The 27997-nt window shown below is 39.7% G+C and overlaps 1 protein-coding gene across 3 annotated transcripts in view; it reads left to right on the forward strand.

Annotated features, from left to right (window-relative positions):
- The window catches only part of RSPO2 (R-spondin 2), a gene marked incomplete at its 5' end in the record, with an annotated part of 102756 nt that overhangs the window by 34126 nt on the left and 40633 nt on the right, over positions 1–27997 (forward strand). For 2 of the 3 annotated variants that reach the window (XM_084206220.1, XM_084206219.1), the window contains 2 exons: positions 21502–21690; positions 27513–27656. In XM_084206220.1, the coding sequence (XP_084062346.1) occupies positions 21502–21690; positions 27513–27656 (333 nt within the window). The remainder of the gene's footprint in view (positions 1–21501; positions 21691–27512; positions 27657–27997) is intronic. The other variant, XM_084206221.1, reaches the window with a different exon arrangement.

The raw sequence follows: 27997 nt of genomic DNA on the forward strand, positions 1-27997 counted from the left end.
GCTTATCTTTGAATTATTTATTCCTATGTTATGCTACACTGGAATGAAGACTGATTTTGAAACAGGAAGATCTGTAAAGTGGAATAATATTTTCTCAACATTCCTGCAAATGAGAATGACTGTTTTTGTATCACAGGACTTTGAAGTGTTAGGTAGATTCAGGTAAAGAGTTATGTAGTGAGGCAACAGAATACCTTAGAAAACTTTGTTTAGAAAGTCCTTACACTAGTGGTGTAGAAGGATAGTGTGACATATAAAATTCTCTTCTACTTTATAATTCTTTTTCTAATCAATTCTCCGTTTAGCAATCATTGTTGAATTGGCAGATTAATTGTTGTTTGCAGAGTCAAGCATTTGTGGTGATTTTATTTGAATTTTAGTGGGGCAGAGCTCATGTCTCTAGCATTAAGGTTTATTTTATGAGTGAGTTAGAGTAACCACAACAGTTTGTGTGATTTTGTGTAAACAGATAATTTTGCATGTGAGACAGTTTGGTTTTGAGGCAACTTCTTCAGAATCTAGTTAGAGCTGTCTGTAGATAAACAGCTGCAGTGCTGTGAAGAAGATGTGTGGTCCACAACTTAATGTCCTGATGGATAGTGGTGGCAGGTGGTGTCCCTCAGGGACCCACTCTGGGCCCAGTACTGTTTAATATCCTCAATATTGACACAGTGCGCTTTTAACAAGTTTTCAGAAGACACCAAGCTGAGCAGTGTAAATGACATGCCTGAGGGAAGGAGTGCCATCCATATGGACCTGGACAAGCTTGAGACATGGACCCATGGGAACCTGATGAGGCTCAGCAAGGCCAAGGGCTGGTGCTGCACCTGGATTGGGGCAACCCCCAGTATCAATCCAGGCTGGGGGATGGGCAGATTGAGAGCAGCCCTGCCAAGAAGGACTTGGGGATGCTGGTGAATGAGAGGCTGGGCATGACCCAGCAATGTGCACTTGCAGCCAGAAAGACAAACTAGTCCTGGGCTGCCTCAAAAGCAGCATGGCCAGCAAGGAAGGGATTTCTGCCCCTCTACTCTGCTCTGCTGAGATCCCACCTGGAGTGTTGCATGCAGCTCAGGGGCCCCCAGCATAAGAATGATGTTTGTGATAGGACAAGGGATAATAGTTTTAAACTAACAGAGGGTACATTCAGAGTAGAACTAGGGAAGAAGTTTTTTACAGTGAGGGTAGTGAAATACCAGAACCTGTTGCCCAGAGAAGTTGTGGATGCCCCATCCCTGGAAACATTCAGGTTTAACAGGGCTCTTGAGGAACCTGCTCTAGTTGAAGATGTTCCTGCTTATTGCAGGGGGTTGGAATTACATGGCCTTTGAATGTCCCTTCCAACCCAAATTGTTCTGTGAAATTGTTCATGCACCCTTCTGTCTTTTTCATATATGAATAATTTTAAAAAGCTAAAGTGAAATGAATGTGTTTCACAGTGCTAGTGGCAAAGCAGAGCTAAGCATAGCACCATGTTTTTGTACAGGTATATGCCACAATTATGTTTTCTCTCCAGGTTTGGAGGCATCTGTTCAATGAGGACCATAGTGGAGAGTGAGGGAAAACTGTTCTTTTGGCACCTGGGATTCTTTTTCAGTTTCTAATTTTTACTTTTAACCAACCCCGAAAAAGCACACAAAATGTTGAAACACAAAGTGTTAAGAATTACTTTCTAGGTCACAGGGTATATTTTAAAGCAGACTCATGTTTTTATGGCTCTTGATAATATTTTTGGAATTAGAAACCTGTCAGTGTTTCCATTTGGAGATAGGGAGCTATAACTGGCTATAAAAATATGTTCCCAGCCAAGGCGTGCCATATCAGGTTGTTGCTGAAAAGCAATTAAAGTCTGGCAGCTTTGAAATAAGAGGCACATCAACAAGATTGGGAAATCTGCTGTTTTGTGTTGCTGCTGCATTTCTAGAAGTCAGGAAATGTATGATGATAGGTGTGGCTGTTCAGGGTCTGCTTTTAGGGGTCACTGTGCAGAACCAGGTCTGGGTGGATGATTTTGGTTTGTCTTAATGTCAGGTTTTCACGTGCTCTGAATGTCATTTCACAAATTAAGTTCTTGATAGATATTTTAACGCCTTCTATCCATTTCCTAAATCTTTTGTGAAATTGGTCCTTTTCCTTTGGTTCACCACAACTTTAAGTAGCTCCAGCACATTCTTCCAATTTACAGTCTCGCTGACTCGCCAGCTGGACTCCACACATAGCCTTGGTGCTCCAGGAAGGAAGACTTGGCATCAAGTGAGTCTGGGGTTAATGAAAGCCTGGAGTGGGAAGTTATAAAAATCAGATGGTTATAGTAATTTTAAGGGGCTGTACTGAGTTTAATAGCTCCATGGGGAATGGTGTATATATGAGGAGTGGAGAAGGAGAGAACAGGCATAGCAAGGTGCAATTATTTCTATATATTAATGTTTGTATATATAAATCCCTCATCCCTCTCCCCTTTCATTCCCTCTTTTCAGGAGATTTGATATGTTTTGGCCAGAATCCTAGTCTGACCTGGCTGCGCTGCATCATCAAACAATCCCTACAGAAAGCTTGCAGAGAATGGAAGCTGTTTTCAAGATTCAGTTTTCTTCTCTGGCTGCAATGAAATATTTGACTCTGATAATCACACATGAGTGTTTCCCCTGCATTTGCCATGGTAATTCTAAATCATCTACTTTATCTTTTGTTGTGATCAGATGAAACTTATCTGTTTCATTTTTTTGTTCAGGCCAATGTAAGATAAGTCTCTTCAAAAGGAAAACAGCCCCAAAGTTAACTTGGATTTTGGTTTGCCCCAAATTCAGAGTCAGAATCACATGGGCCAATGCTCCTGCTGAGGTGGAAGGAGATTGTAGGTGAGGGGTTGGCTGTAATCCCAAACTTCTGGTGGCTGGCTGCCTGCAATGCCCAGTGTGGAGGCAGAGGGGCAGGCTCACAGCTCTGGAAGCTGCTCTTTGTACTGGGCTTGATGCTGCCATCCTTGTCCCTTTGTGGAGCAGATGCCAGGTGCCTGATCTCAGTGAGCTGGACCACTGAGACTTGTCCCATGACCCTGACTATAAAGAGACAGTGGTGTTACTTATTAGGCATAAGAGGACATGAAAATTAGGAGTTGCCTCGTGTTCAGGGTTATGCTGATTCTTAATGATTGTAATCTGCAGAAAAGGAATGTTTAGGTAACAGTGAATAGTACTATGTTGAGGCATGATGATTTCAAAATAAAAAAAAAATATATAATATAACCCCGTAAATTTAAAAAATCTTTTATAAAATAAGATATTCTGTGGGACTGTCTTGCATTCATTCTCTGTCATTCTAGTTCCATAGTGTTGAAAGGCAGTTGTTTTGTTTGCTTTGCAAATACAGTATTGTGACAAAAAAAAAATGTATATATAAGAACAATGAAATAAAATTGCAGCTTATATTCTGCTTTTACTTACATCTCTTAATTATGAAGGCCATGTTTTTTAATGTAGTTTGAAAGAAAGCATAGGGAGTACAAAACCTTTGAGGGAAATACAAGCTCTTTTTATGACATTGTTTAATTAGTTGTTTTGTAGGGCTGGTTTTGGCAGGGAGTATAAATGCATCTGTATATGTGGGCATGTACATAGATGCACACACATGCTCATAACTGGAGCAAATTATTCTGGCAAGTCCTTGAGACTCAGCTGTGGAACACCACTTTGTTGATTTAGCAGTCATGTTTTGGACAGGAACTGTACTTTGAAGAATATTCTAACTGCATAATTTATTCCATTTTTAAAAAATACTCTTGAGGTTAGGATGGCTTGTTTTCTATATGCTTCATAATGTCAGAAAGATAATAAAAACAAGAAAACAAAACCCCAATACTACAGAGATTATGTATTTTGAGGTTTCATTTTAAGTAAAGTGTTCAAATAGTCATTTGAATACAAATGCGTTTAATGATGTTTTTGCAGCAGCAAAAAGTGTGTTATAGTTTCCTAAAAATATACCTCTGCTGGTAGAGATGAAAATGTTCTTATCATTCTCAGCTCCAGCTTTATATATAACAAATACCCCCGAAAAATCTTAAAAACTAAAAACTCAACTAAATTTGAGCTACGAAGTGAGAAATGAAATTAAAAATATTGCTTTCTTCCTATGAAATAACTGTGAAGAAAACAGGTTTATTAGGGGTCATTTGAGTGCACTCTCCCTCCCAGGACATGAGCTTTCCTTCCACATGCAATGAAGTAAATTTGTTCTCAGTCATTTGGACTTCTTGTTTGAGAGCCCAGATGTACCCACACTAAGGCTTTTTTTATTATGCATAGTTTTGTGAATGAATAACATTAATTTTTAATTTTTTTTTTTTTTTTAGGTCTTAAGTGGGACTTTGGACAAATAAATAGGAGAGCATGTTTAGTACTACTTTTAGGCTTCTCTTGTTCAATAACAGTGTGGCTAGGATTTTCTTTACTCAGGTGTTGTTATTTGGGCTCTCCCCAGGCTTTCTTCAGAGAGAGTTCTTGTCTGTCTTTACAGAAAACTCTGCTCATCTGCTTTCACTGGGAAGAGAATTTTTCTGTCTTCCAGTTCATTACTTATAGTCAAAATGTCTCATAATGGAGCTGTAATCATGAGCAGGTGGAGTTAAAGACCATAGCTGCACCAAGGCTGTACTGCACAATCCTTTCTTTCTGGAAAACTACCAGCAAACATTTATCATCCAGAAAACTGTACCAGGGACTTACAACTGGAGCATTCCTGATTGCTGCTGTCTTAGTTGAAATGACTGGAGTCTGTTCATGTACAGCAATCATGAAAAAACCCTGTTTGGATATCCATTTAGCTACCAAGTGTTCAGTGCCTCATTGGAAAATTTTTCTGCATTTTTCAGCAGCTGGTTATTTCAGTGGCTTCTGTAATTTTTATGTCTGGTGGTCTCTAGAATGAAATATTTTGAGAACTGATAGGAGAACTTTGGAAGATTAATTTCTCTTTTATGATATGTCCAGAAATGAAATTGTTCCATTTTTAAGAGATTGAACTCTTCTCTTTCTCTCTTTTTAAAATAAAATAGAAGCTGATGTAAGTTCTTACTCTAAGTTACTGACCCTCTTTCTGTTCAGAGACAGTGAAGTTCTATTATCTCACTTTTAAGAAAGAGGGAAGAGTAAGAAAGGCTAAAGTTCTTAACCCAAGTCATAAAACAGCTATGCCCAAATTATTGCTCAAACTTAGGTGTGGCTTATCTTAAACTGAGGGCTCACTGAGCTAGTTCATTCTTCCTCTCACAGGTACAGCCTTTGGAATAAAAGGGAATAAATAATTAGGTGATTTATTTAGCATATTTTAATTTGTTTTGTTACGACCAGCGAGGACTGTTACTAAAATACAGTGACAAGTATTATTACCTTTTACTCAGATGTATGCAGACTAAGGATTCAAACTGGCACAAAACACTCCAATCCAAAGGTTACATAACTATGTGTCACAGACTGCAGCAGTGACCATCAGCCACAAACCACCTCTGTTCCTTGGAAAAAAGTGAGAATTAACAAAAATGAAAATTGCCCAGATAATCCCAGCTAGTAAACCACGCCACATGCTGCAAGTCTGAGCTGATTTGATGGAAGAAAATTCCTTTCTGTGTGTAATCTGTATGTAATCTGATAACTAGCTTGACTCTGAGTATGTTGGAGATATATATGAATTAGACACAAGTTTTGACCTAGCATATTATTTCCCCCTCATTATGGTCAGTTTCTGATCCTTCAGAGGAAGAAAAATAACTTTCCTTTGTTCTTGGGAAGCTCTATCTTCTGGTTGCATGTTAAAGTTGGTAACCTTTCCATATTATTGGCTGGGCCTGAAGTATGAGACTATGTGTAACTTATAAACTAATGTGTCTCTGCTCTTTTCAAGAGGTGTTTCTGTGGGGAATTGTTAGCAGGTTATTGGCCAATAGTGGATCTTGCTCTTTCCTGAATTTCATGTAATTTGAGCTGAGCTGCATTGCTACCTATAGGTCTTTTCCTCTGGTAAGCAATTTTTATCTCTTAAGACTTACTTTTTGTGGGAAATGGTACTTCCAGCTGTGGAGACACCATTTTTGTTACCTTATTTGCAGTTCCAACACATTTCTAAAATGCTTTTTTTCTATTTCATTCATTGATACTTGTTGTCTCTCTCCATGGGAAGTCCTGTGTAAAGGAATACACCTGGACATCCAGAAATTTTTGCATATCCTCATGAGCTTTGTTATCTGTTCCTCCTCCATCATGCAGCTCAAACTGCAGGTTGTAGGACCACTGGGTGAGTCCTGTGGAAGGGACTTTTCTGGCAGGATCTTGGACTTCCTTCAGCAGTCTCCTGCTCAAAGCAGGGTCAGGTGTGATAGCAGACCAGGTTAATTGGGCTTTGTCTATTTGGGGTTTGTAATGGCTCTGCCTTTGTTAAACTGTTGTGACACCACTTGGAGTCTTGGACTTACCCAAACTGAGCAACTCTTGGAGTACCCACAACATCCATGTTTCCTTGAATTTCCTTCCAGGGCAAGGATAAGACAGTATTTCCTCTCTGCCTAGTGCTTCAGGAAAATTCTGACAAAAAAATCAGCTTGAATTGTAATGGATTCAGCCCAAGAAGACAACATGGAACCTTAAGTGCTATCAGTTTTCTAATGCAAATATAAACATTATCTACTCTCTGCCAGCTGCCATACTGAGGAAATGCAGTGTTGCATCGACACAGCTTCTCTTCAGACAAATCTACTGGGAAATTACTGGCTTAGTCCTCCACCATACTCTGAGGAGCAATTTCCTTCTGTGTGGTCAGAGCCTTTCTCAGCCTATGGTGCCTAGCCTGAACCCTGGTGCCCTCCATCAGACTTGGACATCTGGCAAATCTACTTGTACAGGCCCTCACTGAAGCTTAGGTCAGAGCTAGCTTTGCTCAGTGTTAAGAGCTGTGCAACAATCCTTCTGCAAAACTTCTGATACTCTGAATATAACCTTACGTAGAGTTTCCTACTTAGCTACTTATATCTAAGGATGTTGAATCTTCCAGACTATTCACAGCTGTCTAAACCTTGAATTTCTTCATTCCTAGAGTGTTTACTACTGTATAATCTGGAGAACTGAGGCAAGTTCTTTATTGTTACAGATTTACAATTGCAATTAAGCTTTTTTTTTGTTTGTTTGTTTCTTTTGTCATTTCCTTTATATGCTAGTTCTGTTGAACAATAAAATGTGACAGTATCAATAGTTAAGATGTGGTTATTAGTTTACTGGTACCTAATATAACTGCAAATAACTACTTAGTCTTTTCTTCTGTTTATTTCTGCTGGAATTTCTGTATGAGTCCAGATTTAGTATCTATGATTTTTAAAATATGTTTCGTTTCATCTTCAGGGAAGTGAAAAGAAAGACTTTGCTTAAACTCCTTCTCTAATTACATTTTTTTTTCTGTTCCTCAGTATTCTTTACCTTCTTAGGAATTTTTCAGTAAAAGTATGGAAAGGTAAAATGAAATATCACCCATCATGCATAAAGTCTTCTTCTATGTCATTGTACTTTGTGTCTTAAACAGAGCGTTCTGGATCTTCACGTCTGTAGCTTCAGTGCTGTCAATAATGTTTTGTCTTCTGTGGTTTGGGTGGATCTGGATTTGGAACTGTGTTTTTGTTGGAATGCCTCTACATTGGATCCCTGCAATTTTCAGTACTTGGAAAAGTTATAACTTACAATGAAAGACAAAGTAAACCCACCATCAAAGGGGAAAAATTAAATCTCTGTTTATTCACCTGCATGCTACGATGAATCTTATTGACAACAGCTAGCTGAAATATTCTAGATATTAAAAGACTTGGGAAAAAGTGAATTTTTTAAAATGCCTGGGACTTGGTTTCAATAGGATTTGTGTTCCAGATGTTGATTTGCACCAGCAATGTGCTGGATGAAATTTGTGTTGAATGTGCTATCAGATAGTGGCACAGAATATGTACACGGGAAAAATGCATTTCTGTGCAATTTTGTATATTAAAGAATAAGCTGGGACAGCCTCTGCATTTCTGAGTGACTCTAGCATGGGAATCTGAAATGGGAAAGTCTGAGAATGGTGTCCAAGTGACTTTGAACCATCTGAGAGGTGAAAGAACACTGCCTTGTGCACTCCACTGGCCAGGCCTCTCCACTGGCATTGTGTTATGAGGAAAGAGTAAAGGAGGGTTTGTTGTTTTCCCTTTGCAGCTTTCACAGCAGCACTATATATAAAGAGCTGGTCCAAGGTAGAGTGAGTCTACCTTCTAGACTTCCAGCTTCCAGAAGAAGCATGACTATTTATCTGTATTAGAAATGTAACTGTTGGCCTCAGTTTGAGAATCTGCTCGTGCTTCCCAATGAAATTTATTTTCAATGCAAGGAAAATAAAACATCTATTTGAAATTAGCTGGGAAACATTGTGGTTTTCATGTACTGTCTTCCCTGCATATCTCTTCCCACATACAAAGTCTGGAAGGAGCTCCTGTTCCTCATATATGGGTAAGACATAGTAGAGTAGATGTAAGTGAAAAAGAGATAAAACCTCAGCTAAGGAATGTGATTTTTCACAAACCTGTTTGGGAGAACCCAGCAATTGGTTTTGAAACCCCAAACTTCTGCTGTAGATGGTTTAAGGTCAGCTCTGTGCAGGCTCTTCAGTGGACGTGCTCCTGGTGAGACTCACACTGTCTGCAGCAGAGCTGAGACCGCTGAGTTTCTGCGTGGTGGCCTGATGGAAGGCAGCCCTAGCTGGCCCTTCACTGGAACCAGCCTGCTGGCCCACTGTCCCGTGGAAAGAGGAGATTTCCTCAACCCTTAGTGTGGGGAGATTTCCTCAACCCTCAGTATTTCATTTGTCTGCCAGTGTCCCAGGAAAGCTGAGACCCTTGTTCCCAGCCAGTCTGTCAGCATCCCATCACAGGGACCCTTCACTGAGCAGTCTGGGGTCAGAGGGGGGTCTGACTGACTGAGGCAGGGACACCCACCAGCAGCATAAAGGAATGTGTGTCTTCCCACTTTGAGTGTGCTACCTGCTGCCAGTGGCTGCTTGTGCCTGTGGAAGATTCAACACTAACAGTTTATACAGTAACATTCTTTATTAGTATAAAATTGTGACAGATTAAGGTTCAAGAATTGCCAGGGATAGTATCTGACTGCAAAAATGTATTCAAAGCAATATCTCTATTCCCCAATAAAAGTATCAGTGTGCATAGAGTATGGTTCTTGCCCAAAAAGTGTCCCTTTCAGGGGGGGAACAGTCCAGCCCATTGGCTGCTCCCAGAGGTTGTGATGGAGTCTTCCCTAGCATTTCCCCATTCTCACTTACTGTTTCATTATGTTTAGGTGGAGCTTGAGTGGCTCTAGTCATATAGACTTTTGTTGCTGAACAGTGTAAAATTATCTTGCTTTCCTCTTAAAAATACTGTCCAAAAAATACAGAGCACATGTTTAGTGAGGGGTGATCATATCTTGGAGTTGGGTAACTTTGGATGGAGATTAATATTATGATTAAGCTACAATGAATTGATTCATCCAAGGAGAACAATTTCACCACACTTGCTGACTCAGCAGCTGGGCACCTCCTCCCATCTCTCCTGGCTGGCAGGTGCTGTGGAATTTATCAGCTGCAAAGTTCCCCCTTTCCCTTGGAGGAAGGGGAACCATCAAGTTCCCCTTCCTCCAAGGATTTCTACAGATCCTGGCTGTGGTGTCTCCACTCCTCTCCACCATCCATTCCATCCCATCCCATCCCTCTTGGCTGCAGATTGTGGGTATGGGGAGTCATTGTGGAGCATTCCAGCCAGGGAGCAGCAGCTGTATTTTACACTGTAATTTCCACAGCGTTACAATTTATGTTAGGGTGTGAATGTAACTTCTCAGTTTCCACTTATTTTACCCCCAGCCCTTTTTCCACTAAGACAGAAGAGCCCTGTCGTTGCATGAAGTGCATTTCAGAGAGAGCTGAACACTGGGGTAGATCTGAGGGGTAGAGCAGACTGGCTGTCTGGCCTCTGTCCCTTCACTTGATTTGTGCAGACTTCATCAGATATAAATAATCTGTGCTGTGGCCAAAGTCAGTGATTGTGGTGCTCTTCCTCCCTGTCTGAATTTCTGGGGTTTGAGGAAGAACAGCAGCTTCTCTTTAAGGAGCTGTTTTGCAGGATTTCTACATTTTACTCTATAGACATGGAAAAAAGGAGGAAGTGTAATTAATGTAAAATCTAAATAACAGCATTTGAGAGACAAGTTATCTTTCAAAAGTACTGCATGTTAAAGTCCTCTTGAGTTTTATGATTGGAATTTCTTGAGGTTACTATATAAGAAACTACTGACATTCATCACATTATCTGGGACTTGTATCCTAAAACCCAATGAAGTCTATGCAAAGCTTATATAATGAATATTTTTACAGAGACTGAAGATGCCATATAAGAAAAAGACTTCTGAGATTTGGAGTAGACAAAACTGCCCAGAGCTGTGCAAATAGGATGTAATTGGCAGATATTGTCTGTGCTTCAGTACTGTTAAACTTATAGGGTTTCTAAAAAAGCATCAATCTATCAACTCATAAGGAGATGAAACAGAGGTCATCTTGGAAGGACTTTTCTCAGTCTGATGAAAACTGAAGCAGCCACTTTACGAATCAGCAACTTCAGTTGATTAAAAGAAGGGGCTGGTTCATTTGTTGGAGCTATTTCTTGCTGTGTCTGAAATGGATTGGCCTATAAATTAAAACTCAGAAATGGGATTGGGAACATACACGTGGATGTGCATCGTGTAAGACTTTCAAATACCAAAATGAGTATTTGGTGGGGAATGGGTGGGGAACTAGGCTTTGAAAGAAATGACCTGTGAGTGGTATTTGTGAATCAGTTGGCTGGTAAGGCTTGGTTATTGTGTCACTCTTCTTTTTCTGGACAGGCACTTTATCTGTCCTGTTTGCATGAACACAATGGAACAGAGCTTTTTCAGTTTATCTTTTTTTTTTTTTGTCTCTGAGTATATTCTATGCTTGTGATACTTGGACCTTTTTATGTATTTCAAGTGTGTATGTTGAATTACTCTCAGTTGTAACAGGAAGATCTGCAATAAAACTGGTGAATCTGTGAACAGAAAATATCAGTAAAAGCTAACATTTCCTAGGACATTGCAACACTTATTATGGCACTTTCCTCTCTCTGTCTATTTCTGTACTTGTTTTTCGGAAGGCAGATGATGGGGTGGTGTTTGTGACCTGCAACAGATGTTCTGTATTTTTTTTCCATCCTGTGGACAGAATGAACTTCCCATGGATAAAACGTAAATTGGTGACAGCTCCGGATTTCCGTACAGGAAAGACAAGTACCATTAGTGGGGAAACACTGGGGAAATGCAAGAGGCCTGATCAACCAGATCAACCTGCTCCATTTTCAGGGGAGGAGGAAATGTCTAGGAACTAAACAGAGAAATTATGGAGGAAAATTCCCATCCCAAGTAGAAGAAGGAAGCAGCATTCAATAGAGTTAAGGCAAGTGAGGATTGGTAGGATGAACAGTGAACAGAAGAACACAAGAGGAGTTCAATGTTTCCAGGTGACAATAGGTATCCAGAAAGTGAACTATGAGAGACACCTTTAAAATCTCCAGATCTTCAAATGAAGAAAGATGGCTGGGATATCTCTGCTAGTAGCAGTTCACCCCAGCTGGAAAGAAAACCAGTAATGTTCTCAAAACATCTTAGTAACCAAGCATCCTGAAACCAACATAGATGTCATTTTATTGGTAAATTAGACTTCTGAACTTGGTAGTCAGTATGCAATGGTGCTAATGCCTGTAGTCACTAAATACTGCAAAATATCTTAATATGTAGGTGATTTCTTGAGACTTGCCAGGGTGCTGCAGGAGAATAATATCAAACTGATCCTCAAAGTGATTCTCCATGTCATGGTGGAGGGGAAAACCATACAGAAAATTCTGTAAGAATTCAGTTGGATAGCTGTGTAGCAACAGTAAAATGTTTTGATTTGGAAGTGGAATAAAATGCCACTGTCTTTTGCGTATGGATGGAATGAAGACAAGTCTCTTGGAAGCTTACTCTAGAATAACCAGAAAGACATCATATCAAAAATGAGATAATGAAAGTAGTGAGCTGATAGGTGAGACTAGTTTAAGCATAAAATTGTGATATTGAAAATATAATGAAGACCTCCAAAGGAAGTGAAGGAATAATGACCAGGCAAAAATTGCTTGCTTACAAGCAACATTTGATGAGATTTATGCCAAACTCATTGAAGTGAAATGCTTTCCTACACTTTATCTGTCTTCAGAGAAAGAGTGGGGAGCGTGCATTTTCTCACCTATGGAAAAATTTAGAGAAAATAACCCTGAATGGTGAGGGCCTGGTGGCCTGAGAAGGAGCACTGGGTGATCTTCTATATAACAAAAAAAAATGGCTGCAACCTACCCAGAGCAACATGGTACTTGGGAAATGGTATCTTCATAGCAAAAAAACTTACATAGCACATGAATGTTTCAGGAGAGTAAAGTCTAGGAAAAGTTGAGAAGTTACATCACTTCTTTATTTGGCATTGGTACAATTGCTTTTCCAATGCTGAGTTCTTTTTGAGTATCCATAAGCCTGCTGATAAAATTGTAAGGGACTGATCAAAAGAGTTCATACTTTGCCTTGTGGTGAGACATTCTGGAATCTTGCTCTGTTTTTCTTACCCATGAGAAAGCTTGGGCTTGACCTGATCAGAGGATCTGTGTTGGGGAAAAAACCCTTGAAAAACTGGTAACAAACTGGCAGGCAAAGATACAAAAAGGTCCAGTGGTTGGTCCTTGAAGTTCAAAATTCCGCTGCACATTTTCAACAGTGTCAGTGATTAGCCCCTATGATATCTTAACAAAGGTTGTGATGGTTTCCTTACCACTAAAAATTTAAAAATTCAGATTGAATGGCTTCTTAAATGATATGTTTCAGTAAAGCAAAAGTTCTGTGGCTTCTTTGTACAGGTCATTGGCCTAATTGTTCATAAAAATCCCCTCTGACCTTGAATTTTTAAATTCTCTTAAAGAGAATTTAATAGAATAATTACTAGAAACAAATTAGTATTTTTTTAAATTGAAGTTTTTTGCCTAAAAATTACTTTTGCTTTTACAAAATTCTAATGAAACATAGGTATTTTTCATGGCCAGTTTCTGTTCATAGACAGTCAGATGTTTTTCAGTTGTAGTGGACTTGCAGTGTTACAGTCTCAGTGCCCTGATATACTGTGTAGTATTGGTTTATCCATAAGGCTGTGCTTTTTGTTCAACTCCTTGGCGCCCCTGAAGACATAAGCCAAGCACAAATGTACTTTATTAGGATATGTATGGGATGTCTTCAAAGCATTAATTGCATTCAGGATTATGAAATCTACTATTTTGCAATAAGTGCAGCTTGTAGTGGTCTTTTAGTTCCTCACCTCCGAGTCCCTTCTGCACATCTTGTGTTTACAGTGGTAAGTGTCTTGGAGACATTTCTGCAAGATCTGTACTGAAATCCAGTCACCAGCATTCCTGTGGCTGCAATCCCAGTTAGGGTGAGAGTGTCTTTAAGCTGGCCATTGTATCAGCAAGCTCAGTTTCTGACTTCAGAGAGCTCAAAAGACCAAAGACTGTCAAGAGAGACACAGTGACCAGATAGAGAGTGATATTAGGGACATAGTGAGCATGTTAGCCTGGCTCTCTGAGGAAATGTTTAGGGAATTACTTTAGGGCTTGTTTCTCTGCCAGGATCTCCTCTTTCTCCAACTGGTTTTGGATTCATTTGTCTATTTCAGCCTGTTTTTTTCAGAAGCATAAAAATACCAGGTTCTTGTGGTGAGCTGAAGCACCAGGTTCAAAAGAGCTTTGTGACACCCAACAAATGGGTATACAAGAAAGACACAAATTAGAAGCAGTTGCAGTATGGGCTGCAGGACAGTAAGATCACAGAAAATCAAATGCTCTAAGTTCTCTTGCTTACAGAACAACTTGTATTCTTGTGGGGAACAGGCTAGACTCATTTTGATTCTCTTGTGATTTCAAATAGTCATAACAACTCACTCAAAACTGCTTCAGCAATGTGGCTTAAATACATTTAATCTAGACAAGAGTTAAAGTAATTAGCTGATATTTGATTTTACTTGATATGGATCCAAACCATGAAACTTTGAACACCCTTAGGGTTCAGAAGTATTTCATTCAGTGTTTGGGTACCAGTCTGCGTTCTCAAGTAACCATTTGAAACTTGGCAAATTTAATACCAGATTTAAAATAAAGGCACTACATGGGGAATCAAGTCTGTAAATGTTTTTTCTTTAACTAGGGAGGTGCTCTGAACTATAGTTGTAGAAGCAGAAGGAATAGAAAATGCATTACCTGTACTAAGGTGTGTGCTTGTGCTTCTGTGCAGTGTTCACACCTGTGTGCATACTTATGTGGCTGTACAAAACATTACTCCTGCTGCAGGGAGCTCACAGTCTGAACAGAGAACAAGGGCAATCCTGTGCTCTGAGAGCCAGAGGATGGTGCTAACTTACAGCATGTGTGCATTTCCAGCTTTGTGATGTGATGACAGCAGCACTCTGACACTGCTTAACATTTGTGGGCCGTGTGGAAGGAGCAAGTCTCCAAGAGGGATTTGGCTGGGGAAGACCTGCCTGGCACACAGAGTGAGGAGGGTGTTCCTGGCAGGGTTGAAATAAGGATGAGTAGCATGATGTTTTACATTGCGTGTGATGCAGTCAGTAATCTGGAATGGAAGAGACCATGTTTTATAAGCTTTTTATTTTTTATTGCAAACAAATATAGAGGGGGAAAAAAAGAAGTTATGAAGAAATTAAAAAGGAAGTGTATAGATGTTTCTGTTAAAGGCAGAGGCGTTTGCTTCCTCTTCAAAGAGCAATTATATGTGAACTGGAAAAGCTGTATGTGATAACAATGCATCCAGTTTGCTGTGCTAAGAAACCGAGATGGGAAGGGAAGAATTTGAAGCAAGGAGGATTTCACAGGATTTAATTATGGCCTATGTATATGGGGCCAAAAGAGGCACAGTTAAGTGAATGTCTTCAAGATGGCATCCTTACGTGACCCTAAAACCAGTGCTATGGTATTTGGTTTGTGAATGTGTATGTTCATTGTCCAAGTAATTCATTAGTAGATCATATCACAATTTTCCCTGGCTCTGGGAGAAATTAAAATAATGGAAAGGTTGCAGAATTCAGACCTTCCCATGAAGCTCTGGAAAGAAAACATGCAACAACAATGTGGAAGAAGATCGATTCAGTTGTGCACACTTTACAGTAATTTACTGTATGCAAATTACCTGGCAATTATTCAGTCTAATGCCTAAGCAGCACAGTGGGAAGTTTTCAGATTCTTTCACAAAGTTTGCTCTTTGTAATGCAACATACAAATCATATTATCTTCCCCTTACCATTATAATTCTTCAGTGATTTTTAATTTCTTAATGTGCTAAAGACAGAAAGAAGCTAGGAAACCAACAGAGAAATTCATCAATATGTGGCCATGAATTAAGTGATGATTTTGAATACTGTCCAAATTCAATGTGTGAGTTAAATAATTGTTCATTTAAGTAACAATAAATACAATATATGTGAGGATTTCAGAGCACTTTACGAATTTTGAATCTCAGAGCATTTCTATAAGAAGATAAAAACATACAGCTACAGAAATAAAAAAATATTTTTTTAAGGCTGCTGCGGAGATGAAGAAGGAGGATCCAGACGTCACGGTTTGGGAAACCTATACAATTTACAGAATTAATGTATTACTGAGCTCTAATATATGTTGAGTTGAAGTTCAGCTGTGAAAGATGTGCCATCCATTTCCTGAACAAATAATAGCGTAGGATAATGGAAGATCATTATATGCTGTTAGCTCCTTTTCTATGGAGCTGAAGCCAAGAGGAGTCAGCATAACTAAACTTGCCTGAAGAAAGAAAGGGTTATCAAAAAAGACATCTTACCACCAGCACAGAAAGGGTGCTTGGGAAGAGTAACATGAGGCAGTAATAAAGGAAAGTTGTGCAGTAGAGTCAAACTCAGACACATTTTGGGCAAACTCTGGGCAAAGAAGTCAGAATTTTCATGGAGATCCATGAGAGAAGATGGCAAAGAAAGCTACATGGAGCCCTGATATGGATCTGCTCCAGAGCTTAATTCTTGCTCCACAAGATCATAGAATTGTTTAAGTTGGAAAAGACCTTTAAGATCATTGAATACAGCCATTAATCCAGCACTGCCAAATCTACCACGAAACCATATCCCTAATCACCACATCTACACATTTTTTAAATAACTCCAGGAATGGTGATTCAACCATTTCCCTGGGGAGCCCTTTCCAAGGCTTGACAACTCTTTCCATGGAAAAACATTTAATCTAAACCTCCCTGGCACAATTTGAGGCCATTTTCTCTCATCCTATTGTTTGTTACTTGTGAGAAAAGACTGAATTCCACCTTGCGGGACCTTTCTTTCACGTATTTGTAAAGAATTATGTGCTCCCTGACCCTCCTTTTCTCCAGGCTAAACAACCCAGGTTCCCTCAGCAGCTCCTCATAGAACTTGTGCTCCAGACCTTTCCCTACCACCAAAGCCCTTCTCTGGACATGCTCCAGCTCCTCAGCATCCTCCTTGTAGTAGCAGTCCTAAAACCCAGCACGGGGTTTGAGTATGGCCTCACCAGTGCCCAGTACTGAGGTACAATCCCTGTCCTGGTCCTGCTGCCACACTATTTGTGACAAGGCCAGGATGCCATTGGCCTCCTGGGCCACCTGGACACACGCTGGCTCATGTGCAGCCACTGGGCAGCTCTCCAGCCACTGTTTCCCCAGCCTTCAGCATTGCATGGGGTTGCACCTGTGACCCAAGTGTAGGACCCAGCGCTTTACCCACTGAAATTTGTACTCTCAGCCTTGGTCCATAGATCCAGCCCGTCCAGATCTCTCTGCAGAGCCTTCCTACACTCCAGCAGATTAACACTCCTGCCCAACATATGTCATCTGGGAGCTGACAGAGGGTATTCTCCATCCCCTCATCCAGATCACTGATGAAGAATTAACCAGGACTGGCCCCAGTGCTCAGCCCTGGGGAGCACCTCTGGTGACCAGTTGCAGCTCTGTTGACCACCACTCTCTAAGCCTGCTCATCCAGCCTGGTTTTTTACTAAATGAAGAGCACAGCCATCCCAGCCATGAGCAGCCAGCCAGTTTCTCCAGGAAAATGCTGTGGGAATTGCTGTCCAAGGCTTTACCAAAGTGCATGTAGAAACACCCACAGCCTTTCCTTCATCTATACTGCTGATCAGCTTGTCACAGAGGAAGATGAAGTCAGGCAGGACCTGCCTTTCGTGCCATGCTGGCTGGATCTGATAACATTCTTGTCCTGTGTGTGCTGCATGATGGCACTTAAGATGATTGGCTCCATGACCTTCCCTAGCACTGAGGTCAGATTGATGGGCCTGTAGCTCCCTTTTCCTTTTTCTGATTCATCTTCTAGATGGGTGTCACACTGGCCAGCCTCCATTCAGCTGGGACCTCCCTGGCTGTCCAGTGAATGATCCTCCACCAGCTCCCCCAGGATCCTTGTGTGGATTTCATCCACATAAATTTGGATGGATCTAAGTGGCATTGCTGAACATTCCCCATGGATTATGAAGACTTTATTCTGCTCTCTGTCCCTGTCATTCAGCTCAGGGGGCTGGGTACCAGAAAAAGACTGGTCTTATTACTGTTACAGACTGAAGAAAAGAAAACATTATGTACCTCAGCATTTTCCTTATCCTTTGTCACTGTGTTTGCCCCCATGTTCAATAAGGAATGGAGATTCTCCTTAGCTCTACTGCTGTTGCTAATGCATTTATAGAAATATTACTGTTTATGGGAGTAGCAGATCAGTTCTTATTGGGCTTTGGCCCTAGTAATTTTTTCCCTTCATAACCTCATGCAATCATTGGAGTCCTCCTGAATTGTCTGTCCCTTCTTCCAAAGGTTTTAAACTCTGCTTTTTTTCCTGAGTTGCTGCCAAAACTCTCTGTTCAGCTAGTCTTCTTTCCCCCTGGATCATCTTTAGGCATGTGGCACCTGCCTGCTCCTGTGTCTTTAGGATTTCCTTCTTGAAGACTTTCTAGCCTTCTTGGACTCCGTTGCCCCAAGGCAGAGATTTTGGTGACCCCTTTCCTTACTTCACTAAGAACCAAAACTTACCATTTGATGATCACTATGCCCAGGATGGGCACAGTGACCTCCAACCATCACATCCTCCACAAGTTTTTCTCCATTCCCAAACAACAGGTCCAGCAGTTACCTTCCCTATTTTGCTCCCTTGTTGTGGTGAGGGAAGTCTTGGGACTCTTAATGTAAGAATCAGCAAGCTCCAAATTTATTGATAAGCACTAAACATTTTTACACAACATGTAATAAGCTCATGCATATTCTGTAAGCTAAACAATCTATTGGTTATACCACAATATCAGCTCTTCTTCATTCTTGAGAACTTACATTTCTGTTTCTCACATCTCATCCTCATTACTGTTATCATACTACTGCTGTGCTCAAGGACACAATGTTGTTGCAGGTGCAGAAACTCAGATTAGCTGGGTTTGGTACTTTCTCAGTCTTTGGTCAGCTAATAAGAGAATGTCTGTGCGACCTCTGTCCTTTAGCCATTCCTCCACACTCCCCCACCAGCCTTGTCAGGAGGTTATGTGCCCCAATGTTCCAGAAATGTCTAGGCTCTTCCCTCTTTGCTGTGCTGTGTTTCGCACAGACATCTGGTAAGTTGAAGCTCCCCGTGAATACAAGGATTAGACTTCTCCCTAACGTTGTTAGACTTCTCCCAGCTACTTAGAGAGCATTTTACCTGCCTCTTTCTCCTGGTTGGGGGGTCTGTTGCAGACTCCCACCATGATACCTTCCTTGTTGGCCTTCCCCCAGTTCTTACTCAAAACCACTCAACCCTATCCTCACCATCACTGAGCTCTAGAGAGCCAAAACACCCCTACCTCCACTGAGACAGCAGAATGACAGACCCTGCTAGCACCCTGTCTCTCAGGTCTTGGCACACCGCTCTCAGACTTCAGTGAGCCTTGTTTTATCCTTTTCTCTCTTCAAATATCTTCAAAGCTCTTTTGGTGAGCCCTACTAACTCCTGTGGAAAGATATTTTTCTCCCTTTGAGACAGTTTTGCCCTGTCTGTTGCCAGCAGGCCTGTGGTTTTGTTCCCTTTAGCTATATCCATATATATAACATTTATCTGTATCCATATGTATATGTCCATGTGTATGTATATCCATATGTATATGTCCATGTGTATGTATATACACATATGTGTAGATGTATATGGCTTTAGCTATATTCATGCTGTTCAGCAATTGGCCTGGCCCTAAGTCAAAATCATAGACATGATTTCAGCTGTTTTGAACTCCAAAAAACACTCTGAGTAGTGAGTAAGTTCAGACATCTTGCATCCTTGCTTTTGCTTTATTCCTTTTAACTCATTGGTTATAACACAGGCTTCTCTGGGGAACCTTGAATAAGCTGGAGGTAAAGATTTACTGAGAGTGACATCCAAGGAGACTGAAAGAGAAGTCAGAAGTCCACAGGATTGCCTACTGTGTGTTAAGCAACAATTGCTTTTGTGTACATGGTCACATACTATTTGATGTGGTTACAGTAAGGCAATCCCTGCCCACAGTGAGAGAGGGATGCATCCATGCCTAGTTCATAATTTATTTGTCTTTTAAGAAGTGGGCTGGGAATGAAAATAGTTACAAGATGAAGTGTAGGAAAAGTTCTACCTCAAGTCTTCTAGGCAACAGGAGGTGGGAACTGTTTTAGGAGTGTAAGGCAGTTGGTCTGTCAGGGTGTCTCAATGTAAAAGGGCTAACAGAGTGCTGAAGAGTCATACATATACCATGAAGGGTGAGGATTCTTTTCCCTTCTGAGGATCTCACCTAGTGAGACTGGAACCAGGGGATTCCAACACTCAGAAAGTGTCCCACTGACTGAGCTGTTTCACACCAGATTGCTTCACTTCTTGTCCTGCCTGCCACCCACTAGGATTGTTTGTACAAGATTGGAGCTGAATGGTGTCACGCTGAACTTAGTGAGTCCTGTGTGGGGGATGGGAGCAGAGGGGGAATTGGAATGTGGTGTGCAGATGTCTGAAGGTGAGAGTAAAGCTTATCAGCTACTGGTTCCAGAGGGTGGTGGGCTTTTCCTTGTTTTTCTTCCTGACTCTGCTGGTGAAGTCATCTGTGGAACAACCTCAATTATCCAGCCATACGAGGTAAAAGTACCAGAATACTACATAAGGGTGTGAATAATTTTAAATATTTAAAAATATAACAATTAAACATAGGTCTTTTTGGTGAGCTGCTCCCTGGGTGGCCTCTATTAAAAACTTCTTGAGACCCCAAAGACACTTTCCTTTGTTGCATAATATTTTTCTTTTGTTTTCGGTAAACCAGGTTTGAACTGGCAAATTTCAGTGAAGTTCTGTAGCCAATTTAATATTTAAAACAGACCTGTGATATTGTGCTGGTTTCAGGAATGTCTTGAGTCATCCTCCCTCTGCTGACCTACTATGCAGACCCAGCACCTGAGAAGGACTTGACAGCCCATGGGGACAAAGGAGTGTTCTGCAACTCTGCAGAAAGGCAGGATTATAAAATTACTTTTTGTAAGAACAAACAGTGATGTGGCTGAAGTTTATGTTGCAGTTATCAGCCAAGCAATTTAAAAGAAAAAAAGAAAATAATCCAACAAAATCAGAGCATAGACTTGAATGCACAGCAACTGGTGACCTAAAATGGTAACCTGCACAAACTGTGCTCCTTTGGTAATGGCATAGGGTTTTCAGCCCAGAGAAGAAGGCTTTTAAAACTGCTTCTCTTTTTTTGAAAAATTTGTCTCGATACTCAGGTCAAGAAGAGTCTGTAAGAAGACAGCTGTTCTAGGACCCTGAGAGCGAGGGGGCAGCACGCATTGCTAGTGCTGTACCTGCTCTGCAGAGGCTTCTGTACTCCGAATCAGAAATTGCATTTGTGGTGTTGCTCAATTTCCATGGGCATAGCATTCCATGTGCATATATCAGGGTGCTGAAGTTCTTATATTTTGTGGCTGTTGTGTGCTTACGTTCCCAGCTTCATCGAATGCGGCGTTGCATTTTTTATCCAAATTTATACTGTGAGATTTATAAAGGTTGGTCTCTGCTTGCCTGTGCCTGTATTTTAAATGTGTGTAAAACCATTAAACTGCCCTTCATGCAATTAAAAATGTAGAGATTGCATTTCTTTTTATTCAGTGCCCGTGCAGGTGTCTGAAAGTGAGTGCACTCTCAGAACCCTCCTTTTCAAAACTGTTTGTAGTCGTGCAAAAGATGAGTAACACTTTAGAGGATAGAGGACCTCCAGCCAAAATACTTTATAAATGACCTTACAGTGTAATTTATCTTATTTTGCAGCTAACTATGGACCAAATCCAATTTGCAAAGGTTGCTTATCTTGTTCAAAGGATAATGGGTGCATCAGATGCCAGCACAAGTTATTCTTCTTCCTGCGGAGAGAAGGGATGAGGCAGTACGGCGAGTGCCTGCACTCCTGCCCCTCGGGCTACTACGGACTGAGAACACCAGACATGAACAGATGCTCAAGTGAGTTACTCCTGCAACCCTTACACTCACTTTTGTCAGAAGGCCTTACTTCGTGGTAGGTTTTTAAGATGATATGTTGTGAAACACAGTTGTATTTTTTGCAAGATCATCTTAAAACTTCTTCGCTAAAGAAGGTCCCAGCTGATTCTGAGATAGATATCATTCAGCAAATTAACTAGCTGATGAATCGACCTATTTTTTATTGTTATTATTAGTTTAATTAGAGGGGTAATTTAGGGGAAAAATATATGATTCACGCAGTTACTCCTAGTTTTAAGAAACAATTTCCTACCATATGAAAATAGAAAGGATTCAGAATAAATTTAGCATGTAGGCACAGGTCAGTATAAACACTAATATATGGGTGGGCTTTTTGTCATATTTTTTGTTCCCACGCAAATTTCAGGTGACCAGACACCTCACACCAGACATGCTTTAATATGTAAGTGTTGGTAATTTAATAAAACAGATGTACTATTAAAAACAAACAAACAACTTTTCACTTTTGGTGAAGCATTTTATTTGGAAATTTACAACCTGCTAATGTGCAACAAGATTCCCTGTTTGCATGTTTGTGCCTAGAAGCACAACTGTTAAAATCCACGAGTGCTCTGGTATCTCACATTATTTCACCGCTGTCTGATTTGTATCGATTTTTCCATATGCTCATATGTGGAGTATTACCCATATGGATTATTAATCACTGCTGTTACCTCTTATTCCTATTTAGAGGGAGAATGTTTTTGTCGTAGTCTAACCAGAGTCAGGTCACCTGACATAAGAACCTGAAGTGAGAAATAGCTTTTCTTTTTTTCCTGCAATAATCAAGTGCCTGTTAAATGTGTGGCACTTTCCCCTAGTGCTGTGCCATGTCACTGGGAGCACAGAGGGGTGAGACAGCCTGTGCTGGTTTTCACATCACACATCATCTGGAGACTCACATGAGGTCACTCAGTGGCAGTCTGGCTGGATGAGGAGCACTTATGGCCGTGCTTGGACCTGTCCCAAGTTATCCCACCTCTTTCTCCCCATTCCCTGCGTGGGCTCCATGGATATAGTATTCCCAACTGCTGTGTAATATTGCAGAGTGCTGCCTAATCTGGACCAGGTGGTTAAGTTTTGATAAAAAATTAAATGAGACAATATATGGTTTATGCTTCCATTCTTTAAAGTAATTTAGAATCTTGGCCTTAATTTTCCTAACACATTTTTCAATTCAACTTCTGCACTTGAAATCTTTCAAAACTTGGCTGTAAATACTTGCCCGTGTAAAAATGTTTTTGAATATATTTGTAGGTTCAGGAAATAGATTGATTTATTTCTATTAGCCTGTACTGTGTTTGTGAGAAAGGCAAAGTAGTCTTATTGGCAGTATTCTTTAGTTTCTTGAAAAGAAAAAAAGTAAAAATGAGTAATTCACCCTCAACCTTCTGCAAAGTTAATTGCAGAAGGTTGAGGGTGAATTCAAAGTAGTATTTTTTTTTTTGTTTTACCACTTACGGAACGTGGCTTTTTGCCCTGAATTACAGGATTGATTTTGAAAAGGATAAATGCAAGTTCTGTCTAACCCATACTGGCATGTGTTGAGCACTTGATGTTTATCTCATCCTCAAGCCTTTCACAGTCTCCCCTTGTAAGAATAACGATGCTCTTGCATTTATGGACCAGTCCTGGTTCCCCTCTGATGATTACTGTATATTTTAATGTTAGTGTAACTGCTGACTATTTACACATCACTTCTCTTTTTTTTTTCTTGGTTTGGTGATCTTTGTTTGCACATATGAAGCATTGTGGACATACCGACATTTTGTTGAGTGAAATTGAGTTGAAATAAACATCCTTAAAAATTGAATAGGTTTCGTCCTATTTGCTCTTCTTAAGTATGGTTACAGATTCCATTGCTCAGATAGTATTATCTCAGCTAAAAATAATAAAAAATTTGGCTATGTTAAAATCCTTATGGGAGTTAAAGGGCTTGACTTACATACACTGAAATAATTTCTGCCCTAGTAATGTCTTCATAGGCACAAAAGCTTTTAAACATTTTTTACTGGAACACTTTCCAATTTTTGTTAGAGAAGCTATAGAAAATATTTTTTATGGAAAAAGTTGTCTTGATTATCTGTGCCAAACGTAACACAATAAATACCACAGCCAAATGCAGCAGTTCTAAAATGATGGAAATTTTGGATTTCAAGACAAGTTTTCTTTTCTACATGTAAGCAGTATGTGTTCCTAGAATTTGCTAAGTGGTTCTAGACTATTTTTCTAATAACAGTGAATCAAGAAATTTGAGACTGCTTGTGTCTAGAAATCAATGTAGTTTCCTGCTAGATATAATTTCCACCTTGAACACTGCAGTATGAGAATGCAGTCCTTTTGGATGTGAACTTGGAAAGTGTTGAATCTCTCCTGTAGAAGAATGCCCAAGAGACGAGCTACACTTTATTAATTTTCCAATATTTTTTTAATAATTAATGACTTTTAACTGAACTGCTCCAACAAGACATAATCTCATGAGAAAAAAACAGAACTGAATTGAAAGAGTAGGATGAAACCTCTCAGTTTGGTGGTTGCACTGATTAATGGATCAAGCCTGTCTTGAACCTTTCAACTTAGTCTGTGGCCAGAGTAACCTATATGACTTTAGGAGGAGAAACCACTCAGAGATTAGAAATTCCAGCTCCCTTCATCTTTGGTTGACTACTTATTTGTTTAGGTTCTTCCTCTTTCTCCTAGGTGGGCCCAACATTGTAATTTCCCCTTCCATTCACCTTCAGTAAAAACAAGATAAAGAGAAACTTTTAAGCAAATTGAGCGTTTATTAAACAAGGTAGTTAATTCAATGCATTAAGAAAGGAAATGAATTTCTTTAACAGTGTTACAAAATAGCAAGACTTCATGAATATGCTGTTGCTTGAACTATACTTATGTGGTATAGCAGAGCATATGACCCTTTGAGACTGCTGTAATTGCAACTGCAGCAGTCAGGGGGTTCAATTGCCAAAAAAATAGCACAGGAGGTGTTGTTGGTCAACAACAGATCAGTGCAGAGTGGACACTTCAGGATGGCAGTGTGAAGTTGGATCTGGAGCACCAAAGTTGCTCTAGTGAGCGGCAGAGGGCTGGGAACAGGAGTAGAAAGGAGTGAATGTCATGGTGATGGGGACAGTCTGGGCATTGGTGACATTGTAGAAGAGTCAGGTTGTTGTCACTCCTAGTTTGTCTTCAGCTACAGTTAAATTATCATTTTGATTAGCACTCAGTAACCTAAGCATTATGAAGAATATCACTCTGATGAATTAATATTTTAATTTCAGTAAGAAGAAAGAATTCTTACAGCATTCTTAATACTCTTTCAGTATTTTCCCCTAATTTGCATCTGATACAGATAAAATAATAATAGGTCTTTCATGTTTAGAGTAGTTTATTTTCATAGGAAAAAAATGAAAATAAACTGTCTTGGTGGAAATCTCCACCCAGCCTTCATCCAAGCTTCACCCAACCTTCATGGACTAAAGCTTCTAAAAGGTAGTTATCTCAAGGACTCTGCTGGCAAAAGGAAGCTGGCATTGCAGGTAAAGCAGAAAATACAAACAAGATGGGAGTTTTGAAATATGATCAAAACTGAAAGAGGATTTATTCATTCATTTAATGAATGATTGTTTTGTGGAGGGAATCCCCAGTGCAAAGTGAGTCTGGCTTCCACCCACCAAGTGTGTCTGCATCATGTCAAGTGTTAACTTGTGTTGAAAGTTTTTCCTTTAGTCCCTCTTCAACATACACACAGAAAAGCTTTTAGCATGTTACAGCCAACATGTTTTTTGAAAGCAATAGTTAAAATGTTATTTAAAAATTGTTGTGCCACTTGGATGTGAGGGAGGGTTGCAAGATGCTGATTTTTCTTTCAATTTTCTGGTCTGCATCTTGTCATCTTTGTAAAAACCCTGATTTCTTTTCAAATGTCTCAAATGGGTGGGCAGGAGACAAACGTTTTTTCTGAATATTTAAATACACAGGATGTTTGACTCAAGCACTGCATTTAATAAAATACCTGCAGTACACCTTGAGTGTAACAAACCAGGTTAGCAATTAAGTATTGTGGTACATCTCCAGAACAACTCACCTAGTTGGTTTTGCCTTGCAATTCATTAATCTAGGAAAGTGATTTTACAGAATCACTGTGTAGACATTGACCAGGATCCTGATCTTTAGGGACTGGTTCAATCCTTGTGAAAAGAAATTACTATTCTAAGGAATTTCCTATAGCCCTGAGTGTGGACAAGAAGCCGAATTTGGGCTGCTTATATGAACTAGAGTTTTAAAAGCTGCTTTGGAAAATGCTGGATGCAGGAGTTGGTACGCTCAGGTTATGTCTAAATGAAGCCAGCAGAGGTTATCTTTGTCAGGGCAAGGCTTCAAGCTCACTCTCACACTCCTTTCAACCAAGCAAAGGTCAACACCACTAGAAATATACTTTTTTCTTTTCATTCAGTCTGCCTAATTTTTTGCCCACTGCCACAATAAATCTGATCTAAAAAGCCTCATACTTCCCTAATTGCTCACAAAGAATTTTACGCAACCACGCTCACACACACACTGTTTAAGTATTGTGGGATGCCCTGTTTTAGCCTGCTGAAGTTCAAGAATAAATATTCAAATCTGTTTCATAAATATTGGCTAAATTTGAAGTGTTGATTGCAGATATTTACCAATTGCTATTTCAGAATAATGACCTTATGGTTTGTACTTTTTTTTTCCATTATAAAAGATTGAAGAATAAATGAGTGACATAATTACCAAAATTATTATTATTATATTGTTGCAAAACATAAATAAAAAATGCTTCTTGCTGTGGCTTCTGATAGCTGAAGGGAGGATACAGCTATTGTAGCTCATTTAATTTTGTTAGCTGAAGGATAGATTTTTAAGAAATTATTATAAAATGATCATTCTTGTTCCAAATATAATGGCTTATCCTTTTTAATCTTTGGACTATTTCTTCCCTGGTGTTTTTGTAGGCATGTATGGTATACATATGATTATTAATAACTAGCTCATTTCCAAGCTGACGTGTTTTAATATGGAATAAGATATTTCTGAAAAGCCTACATCTGAATCTGTCATCTATTGCAGGTCATATTCCTCTTAAATTTTCTGAGAAATAAAATATTTCATAAAGATAATAGTTGTTTTGTTTGTTTTTTTTTTCTTTTAGTTTTAATCTATTCATTATGGTGTATGTCTCCTAGTAATTTAAGAATGGTTATTTTTTGTGGATTAAGTGTCTCAATAATAGAGAGAGGAGTTAAATCCCGCAAAATTGAGGCTTCTTGAAAATGCACATGTGTAGACAGAGACATCAGATACACTACATGAAAGCATCCACTCAGCTATTCATAGGGTCAACTCATAGAAAAAAGTCTCCTGCTTTCAGTGATAAATTACAAAATGAAGACAATACATATAATACATGCATACTTCCCAAAATGATTGTTGCATCTCAGTTTCATTGAAATTATTTATGCATGAAAATAATTTATACTGAACATCTTTCCTCCAAAGAGATGTCAGTAATTCAAATATGATTAAACTAGGGGTTTTATCTACAGTTTGATTTTAAACAAGTAGGATTGGAAGAACATAGAGGAAAATGTGGCAAATACAGTAACCTCTAATTTTGTCTACATCCCAGATGGATTTCAGGATGACAGTGTTACAGGATTTCTGGCTTTGCTAGTTTATTGCTTTAGAAGTCCCTTCATTTTCAGTCTTACCCTAACTTTGCTGTCTCATTGTTCCTTATGATCCTTTTGATTTAGGATGCAGAATAGAAAACTGTGACTCCTGCTTTAGCAGAGACTTTTGTACCAAATGCAAAACTGGCTTTTACTCGCACAGAGGCCGCTGCTTTCGAGGATGTCCCGCTGGATTTGCAGCCTTGGAAGAGCTTATGGAATGCGTGGGTGAGTCAAGGAGCTCTTTTGCCAGGTGGCCATACTCAAATATGGCACTACTTTATGATAATGCTTAGGATTTCTTATCAGGAAATATTCAATAAGGAAAATTATTGAATTCTTTACTGATAATACTAGTAGATTTTTCCAAACATTAGAATACGCTTCACTGGGAATGCCGCTCTCTTGTGCATCAGAAAGTTCTGTCCTCTTAACTGTAAAATCACCTTTATGAAGATTTGAAACTCAGAATTCGTAAGATTTCAGGACTTGTGTCAGAAAAAACTTTCTTTCAAGAGTATTTCTCGCATTTTATGATGGAGAGGACTTGGAAATGTGAACTTCTGAAG

The sequence above is a fragment of the Fringilla coelebs genome (genome assembly GCF_963513975.1).
Source record: "Fringilla coelebs genome assembly, chromosome: 1".
NCBI classification, from domain to species: domain Eukaryota; kingdom Metazoa; phylum Chordata; class Aves; order Passeriformes; family Fringillidae; genus Fringilla; species Fringilla coelebs.